This window comes from Carlito syrichta, unplaced genomic scaffold (assembly GCF_000164805.1).
Source record: "Carlito syrichta isolate Samal-C Ts95f unplaced genomic scaffold, Tarsius_syrichta-2.0.1 Scaffold312719, whole genome shotgun sequence".
Taxonomy (NCBI): domain Eukaryota; kingdom Metazoa; phylum Chordata; class Mammalia; order Primates; family Tarsiidae; genus Carlito; species Carlito syrichta.
Genome location: NW_007256815.1, coordinates 1,091,682 through 1,099,877, shown reverse-complemented (window position 1 = coordinate 1,099,877; position 8,196 = coordinate 1,091,682). Strand labels below are relative to the sequence as shown.

General features: G+C 55.1%; 1 protein-coding gene across 6 annotated transcripts in view; it reads right to left on the bottom strand.

Annotated features, from left to right (window-relative positions):
• Positions 1 to 2,518: 2,518 nt before the first annotated feature.
• Positions 2,519 to 8,196, bottom strand: part of RAD54L2 (RAD54 like 2 (S. cerevisiae)) — a 147,289-nt gene continuing 141,611 nt past the window's right edge. For all 6 annotated transcript variants that reach the window (XM_008070000.2, XM_021718548.1, XM_021718547.1 and 3 more), the window contains 2 exons: positions 6,543 to 6,711; positions 2,519 to 3,107 (listed from right to left, as the gene is read on the bottom strand). In XM_008070000.2, coding sequence (XP_008068191.2) covers positions 2,815 to 3,107; positions 6,543 to 6,711 — 462 coding nt within the window. In that variant the 3' untranslated portion in view covers positions 2,519 to 2,814. The remainder of the gene's footprint in view (positions 3,108 to 6,542; positions 6,712 to 8,196) is intronic.

Here is an 8,196-nt window from a genome sequence, read left to right as displayed (position 1 = left end):
CGCTCTTCGCGGGACTGCCGGGCCCGGAGCTGTCCGCCTCGTGGTGCTGAATCCCCGGGCGCTCTGGCAGCTCGCTGGAGCAGGTGCTTCGTGGTCCCCTCCACCCTCCCCGTAATCAGACTACCTCCCAGAGAGCAGAACAGGGAGCGGGCAGGGAACGGGGTACGGGTTTGTGAAGGCCACTGAGCCCCGAGAGGTGCTCACAGTGCTATGGGGTCCTGCCTGCGGGAGCGGAGGAGCTGGCCCTAGGGTCACAGGGTATCATTGGAGGACAGGTACAGGGGCACGTGGGAGATAGGTGGGATTCATTCTTCCCATCAAGAGACTTCAGCTCGATCCACATGCCAGGCCTGAGCTGGGGACATGTGTCTTCAGCCCAAGTGAGAGCTGGGGCCTGAGTCACTGGGGAGGTCAGAGGATGGGGCCTTCCTTTCCTCCCTGCAGATGACCTTTGAAGCGTCTCCGTACCCGTCTCCCCTCCCCCCGCAACTAATCCCCACTCCCATGTACAAATGGTTTTTATGACAAAGAGATAGCAACCTGGAGGGGGGAAGGAGCCACAAAATCAGAGACTAGGGTCAATGCTGGGGGACATTAGAACTGGCCGGGGGAGCTGGGAGGGGAAGGGCCTGAGGAAAGGCTCCTGGAACTGATTGCTGCGTAGGAGTGAGAGCTATAGCCCAAGTAGAGGGAGGACAGCTCTGAGAAGATGCTCTTGACTCTTCCCTCCCACAGCAGGATAGGGAAGGACACCCTTAGGTAGGGGTTGGTGGATAAGCTGTAGTGCCAGACTGTGCTCAAGGTTTGGGGAGGATTTGACGCCTGTATCCAGATCTAGCCCCAAAGCCTGTGCTATCTGCCCCCAACATGTACACATGCTAACAAGTGCTAAGGGGCACAGCATCCCGACACACGTTCCCCTGGTTCTTCCACTGTTGGTGGAAGAACATCCCAGGCCCCTCAGTCACACACACCCACATGTGCATGTGGTAGTGGGCAGGGGTTTGGATCACCAAAGACAAGCTTTTTTCCTGGACACACAAACCCGGTGCTCCACTAATCTGGACAGAACACAGCTTTGAAACAAAACAGACTTATCAAACCCAAACAAACACAAACCCATTCACTAACGGGAGACAAGGTGGCAGCAAGATGAGGGTTCAGAGTTGTCAGACAAGGCTGGGGAGACAGACACGCTCTCTTCCAGCTCTGGCCCTGCCACCGGCTGCTCTCGCCCTCCGGTTGGCTCAGAGCAACTGTGTCCTGTGGTAGGTGAGAGATGGGCCAGGCCACTGGAGCAGAGGGGTTGACAGCAGGAGGATGCTGGGGTGAGAAGAGTCACATACCTCCCGACACACTCCCAGCCTGCTCACCAAGTCAGCCTCACCAAAGACACAGGGCTGTATACACTGACATGGCTACACACAGCACCAGTCCAAGAAAAGCCCATTGTGTGGCCCACAGCAAACAAGTTGCACACTCCCACTATAGCACATGAACATGCAGTTACACACAGCCATGCAGACAGAGAGCTCCCAGACAGCGTAGACTCTGGGAGCTGTGCACACAGATAAGGACATACACCCAGGTTTACACACAGTTGTACATGTGGACATAGTCACATACATAGCAGTACATGGAAAAACACAATCACACAGCTATATATGTGGACACATCCCTTAAGTACATGTGAACATGCCCACAAAGACAGCTGTATGTGGACACAGCAACACATACGGCAGTCCACAGGGATATATCCATATATACACACCTGTAATCATGGATACACAGCTGCAGACCCATAGCTTTATATGCAGACACATGGTAAAACACACAAACACGTGACTAGACACGCAGTCACACACAAAGCACACACAAAGAGTTGCTCCCAGCTAGCCAGCCTCACATGCTCCTATAATATACAATTAGACACACAAAGCACATCAACACACACACACACACACACACACACACACACACACACAGCATACAGCCATCCACACAAATAAAGCCATGCCAAGTCACCACCACATCCTGATGCTCACTCAGGCACAGCTTTAGCCAGGACTGCCACCAGCAGCCCCATCCATGATTACAGAACAAAACCCATGAACATGGTGCACATGCACACACAGGTACATAGGCACAGCAGGGACATTCCCACCTGCTGGGGAAGTCCCAGCGTGATCATGGGAACACTCGAGTCACAGACACAAAGGCATCTCTTGGAGACACACAGGGCCAGGCTACAAGCTCCTCAATCTTGGAGGCCACTCTGTGCTCAGTTCTCACAACCCTTCCCTGCCCTGCCTGCTCTCTGGCAACTGCAATGGAAGGACAGCTGTCCATTGGGGTCACAGAGCAAGAAGTAGAGGATCTCCAACACCCCTCCTCCCACCCCAGGGTACCTGGCCGTGTTCCTTCCTCGCTTTGTGCTGTGGAGCCCCTGCCCTCTCCCAGTTCTCTATCTGTACAGGGGTCCCCATGGTGGAATTAACAGTCAAACACACAGCCCAAATCCAAGTGAAACACAAAAATCATCTGCTTTATTCTGGGTCCTGGAACACTAATGCGGGTCTGAAAAAAGACACAAGAGGCAGCCCTGGAGGCTGGTGCAGAAAAGAGTCCCTGGCTCTTTTGGCCCTGGGAGCCGAAAGGGCAGTGAAGAGAAGGCTTAGCAAGGGGCCTGGGGAAGAAATCAGGTCCTGTAGCCATGCCCAACCCCAGCCTGGGCCCAGGAGATGAAGGAAGAAGAGGGCTGCAAGTATGCTCAGTTCCTCAGCAACTGCACCACAGGAGGGTGCAGACCATGGGCTACTCCTTGCCCTTCTCAAGGGTATTGGGCTCCCAGGGCCATTTGGTAGCCCCCAAGGGCTCAGTCTCAGGGTCCAGTCGTGGCTCTCCCAAGGGCCCCTCATTCTCCAGGTCCAGCTCCTCAAAGGACGAGCCACTGGCGCCTGACTCGCTGTAGCTGTGCTCGCTGCGAGTGTCACCCTCATCCCAGCCACGGCTGCTTGCCCCAGGGGACAGTGTGGCGGCTGAAGTCTCTCGGCTGCCAGGGTTCACCTCCAGGCTCACAGAACTTGTGTCACTCATCGTGTCAGCTCCTGTGGCCAGGGAAAGGGAGCAGAGGTTAGCCTGGACCACCCCACCCCCTCTTCCAGGAGAGGCAACTCAACATACATGCCCAATCATGAATAATACAGCCAGTCCTGGCTCAGGAGGCTCATTCCAGCTGCCCTCTGCCCTCTGCTCTCTGCCCTGACTGGGGCTGCACTGACAGGGCAGAGGGAAAGAGGGAGGGAGGGAGAGGAAGAGGAGGCGGCTGTGTACTCCTCTCTCTACCCTGAATTAGCCTTAGCTCCCTGCACTCCCACAAAGCCTGTTGTTCTCCCCTCCACATCCATTAAGGGCTACTCAGCCCTGGGGTAAAGAGCTGAGGTAGAATAAAGAGACCCAAGTAGTGTCCTCTCTGCCTCTCCACCCCCCCATTTCAAGCTTGGAGAGACGTTTGTCCAGAGTCAGCTACAGAACATAGCCCAAAGGACATGAGGACTGAAAAATGGACTAGAAGGCCTACTTTCCAGGCCTCTCCCCCATGCAGGGCTCCCAAGGAGCAGCTGCACCCAGGAAGTCAGCTGGTCCCTGCCTCTGGCCCACACTGAATCCCCATTTGAGGAGAGAGTTGAAGCATGAATAAGATAGAGAAGTCCTAAGAAACACACAACCAGTTGGAAGGTGCTAGAATGAAACATTTTAAGGGATTGCTCTCCCTATGCCTGGGTTGACGCAGAGATACCCTTACCCACCCTGTGCTACCCCCAACCATTGGTGCTTCCTGAGCCATGAGGCAGGAAAAGGGAACCATCAGAGAACTCTGCTGGTGGCTGGGAAGCCCCAAAACAGTGCTTAGCTGATGGTCCAAACCCCTTCTAAGCTGCTCCTCCCACCCCCAATACATCCTCCAAGCAAGCAGCCCCTTCACCTGCCCTGCCAGGAGCAGCACCTCAATTAATCTTCCCAGATCAGAGGCACTGAATGCAGTGGTCAGGTCCACTGTGTGCAGGAATCCAAATTGGGAGAAGGCCAATATGCCACCCTTCCTGTATGAGGGGGAGAAGGGGCAGCTGATGAACGTCACAGGAGGTAAGGGGTGGGTTAGCTTCCCCAGCTCCCATCTCCATGGTGATGGAGCCCCGAGCCGAGCGCAGCTGGAGACTATCTGGCATTTGGACTCAGCCTGGAGCTTTCCTTGAGTCTCAGCTGGGGCCTCGGTTGGGGGTGGGGAGATTTGGGGTTTGCTCCTTCAGTCAAGGGTCTCGGCCCCAGAAGAAGCAGAGGTAAAGTGAGCCCTGAATATGCCAGTCTGCCGGCCCAAGGCCCTCCTCTTGCTGGGGCCCTAGGTGTGGCTCCCAGCATGGAAGTATGTGAGTGAGGTGGAGGGGAAATCTGGGCTGAACTCTGAGTTATAGGCAGTTCCCTCTGACCAGGGGGGACTCTAGGCCCTCACTGCTCCTTAAATGATGATCAGTGCCACAGGGGCTGCAGGCCTGAAAAGAACAAAGGAGGGGGATAGTTTCTCCCTGGTCCCATTAAGCTACCATGTTCTGTCTGCCCACCCACCCAACAGCTCTCCTGAGACCCCAGGTATGGGAATGTGCCTTCTTCCTAATTGGCCACCTCCCCCCACTCCCAGCTCTGGGCTAGCGGTGATCGAGGAAGGAGCCTAGAGGTGCCTCCTTCAGGCCAGGGCTCGGCATGCTGGGATGAATACAGCCTCTGAAGACATATGGACACTTCAAGCAAAGGAGCCCAAGGTAAGGAAGTGGCAATCCTACAGCCCCACTAAGGTCTACACAGTAGGAGGTTGCAGAGTTTTGTGCCTTAATCCCTGTGGAGATGATGCCAGGCAAAGCAAAGCAGCACTTAAATCCCCAGGGCGGCTGGGGCAGGGGAGTAAAGACACCACCTTCACCCCAGTCCCTCTCTCCCTCCCACCCCATCTTCCCACAGTCAGTGCAAGGAGATCAAATATTCATTGCCTCTCTGGAGCTAAATAATACATCAATGTAATAACAGGCACAAAGCAGCTAATCACCCCCTTTCACCTCTCAGCCCAAGCTGGGGCCACAGCAGGGAGGCAGGCAGGGACAGGCCAATCCATGGGCAGCCAGGCACCCACCATGCACCACCACAAATCGCTATGTAAGTGGCAAGCACCTGGTGGGCGAACACCCAGAGTCCACTCGGGTGTCAGGACAGTCTCTGTCAAGTGATGGGCAGACCCCTCAGCCCCAACATCAGGGAGTGGGCCGGCAGGCTGGCAGAGAGCATGATGGGCCAAGGAGCTGGAGGGGTGGGGGAGTTGTGGCTGCAGCCAGCTGTAGCAAGTACCAAACAGTCCTTTAATACCCCTGGCAAGGGGTGTTTGGGAGGAAAGGAAGCTAGGTGGGTGGGCCAAGGTGGTAGGAGGCAGGCAGAAGTGGGTCATGGAAAGGTCAAGGCGCTTTCTCTTCCTGCCCTGGGGACTGCCTAGGCCTGCTGACCTTGTACCATGTCCTGTACCCACAGTAGGGGCACTGAAGAGTATCTGCCAGGCACTACCAGGCAGAAGAAAGCAGTACCCCATGGAGGTAATTAAGTGGCAGATGAAGTTAACTGTGTTGGACACATGCCCCTAGGGAGTAGAGACTGCCTCCCAGTACCCTCCCGCCCAGCCCCTGCCAACACATCTCTCTCTAGGGTGACCTTGGCTGAAGACTAAATGGGCAGAGAGTGTCTGCTAAAGAACACACAGCACTGTACCACTCCTAGAAGTCATGGACTTCCAGAGGCACACAAGGATGGCCAAGGATTAGGCCCCCTGGGATCACTTGGGATGTTACCAGTAAACCCCCTTTCATTGAGAAAGCCCTAGGTTACAAGAGGTCATGGCAGAGAGATGGGCTGAGAGCAGGCAGACAGACTGCCAGCCTGAACCTGGGGCACTAAGGTTGCCAGCAGGTGGGTGGTCTGGCTCTAGTGGAAGGGGACTGATCTCTTGGCTCCCATCCGCATGCTCTGCTGGTTGTTCTTTGGCAGGGAAAAAGCAGCTGGCTCTGGGTGGGGCCCCATACTGGGGGATAGAACACCTTGTTCCCCTCCTTACCTTCCAGATCCAGTGCCAATCTTACTTCCTGATGAGCCCCACCCAAGTGACTCCTTTCCTGAGCAGTCTCAGCCCCCTCCCATGAGCATCCAGCTGTCTGTGATCAGTGTTTCCAAGAGTACTCCTGTCGCATCTCAAGGGAGTCCAGGCAGGGTCTTTGTATCTGTGTTGCCAGGAGGTAACATGTGTGAATCCACATTTATGTAGATCCATGTGTCTGGAAACAGGCACCTCTGCATGTGGGTCCTGGGGTAGATGGATATCCTTCCTCCCCCTCTGCCAAGCATATAGCCTGACACCCACAGTGCCAACCCAGACAGGGAGGAACTTCCTCAACCATGCCCCCGGATGTCCAGAAGAGACAGGCCCCACCCTCATACCCCATTGTCTGTACCTGTGCCATCCAACTGAGCATCACTGGCCTCTGCAAGCCCCCGGCATTTCCGCTCTTTCTCCTTCACTTCAGGCACGTAGAAGTCTCCCTGCCGGGCCAGCGGGCACATAAAATGAATCTGGTCTTGTTGGTAGATCTCCAGTCGAGGATGGGCACACAGCTTCCGCTCCTAGCCCAAGAGTGGCAAAAGGTGGAATGAGTCCGACAGTGTCCCAGACTCACTCATCCCTGCATGTCCCCAGGTACTGTCTTGTTGTCTAGCCCCCTCTTGGGGGCTGGCTCTGCTACCCACCCCAATCTCTTCCAAGTTCCAAACCCCTACTGAGGGAGGCACACCTAGAGCATCCCAAGAGCAGGGTCCGATACTCCAGGGTGCAGTGGTCTGAGGACTAGGAGCCTGGCACTCTATAGGTCTGAGACCAAAAGCCTGTTACAGGAGGCACTGGTCTCACATAGCCATGAAGCCTGGCACCCCTGTCGCACCCCAGGAAAGGGACCCATGTGCCCAAGCCAAGGTCTCACCTATACGACTATTCCAGAACCCCCTGGCCTTGACCTCCCTTCTACCCCAGACAATGCAAGACCACAAATATCAGAAAGCAAGTACCCTGACCTTTAGGGCTCTAGCCCCTGCTCTTGCAGACATATTACCACAGACCCTGGACAGGGGCTCAAGACCAGTTAAACTCCACTTCCACTCCCATTCATTCTCCTACTAGTTCAGGTCTATATCTACCTCTGAGACTATCAGATGTTGTTCCCATACCTCCTCACACCAAAGTTTCAGCTGAGGGTGAGGAGGCAGACGCAGGACTGGAAGGGCAAGCAAAACAAGCAGGTCTCGCACAGGACATTATCCAATGCGAAGTACCGGCTTCTAAGGCCCCATGTTCTGACCGACATGCCACTTCCCTCTGCCGGGACAGAGAACCCAATGCTCCCTGTCCCCCAGTGTGTATGTAAGGGAACAGAGACATGCCAGAGCTGTCCTGAGACAGATAGGAACAACCAGAACAGGAATCAAGTGCCTCTCACTCCAGAGCCTGCCTCTCCTTTCCTGTGATGGAGCACAATTACCCACTAAGATGACTCTGAGGCCCCTGCCCTGTCACTGCTCACCCGCCAACCTTCACAACATGGCTATTTATAGCACCTGCCCGGCTCTCACCACAAGCTTAAAAATGAGCCTTCCACTTACCAGTAATGACAGACTTATCGCCTAGCTGGGAGAAGCCACTCCAGGTTTCCACTTGTCTGCCTGCCTGGCCAACCCTAGGTTGAACAATCTCCTTCAACTAAAGCAAGTAAAAGGTAAAAACAAGCCAACAAAGGATAAAGAGAAAGAATAAGCCTCAGTAGCCAGCTGGAGGGAGGGCACATCTAGGAGGCTATGTGGGAGGTGGGTAGCCTGGCCCAGGTCTGGCTGTGGCCCAGCCTCTAACTCCACATAAAAAGCAAAGTCTAGCTGGGCTCGGTGACTCAGCCTGTAATCCCAGGGCTTGGGAGGCTGAGGTGAGTGGACTGCCTGAGCCCGTGGGTTCGAGACCCGCCTGGGCAACTTGGCGAGACCTCATCTCTACAATAAATCAAAAAATTAGCCGGGCATGGTAGCGCGCGCCTGTAGTTCCAGCTACTTGGAACGCTGATGCGGAGG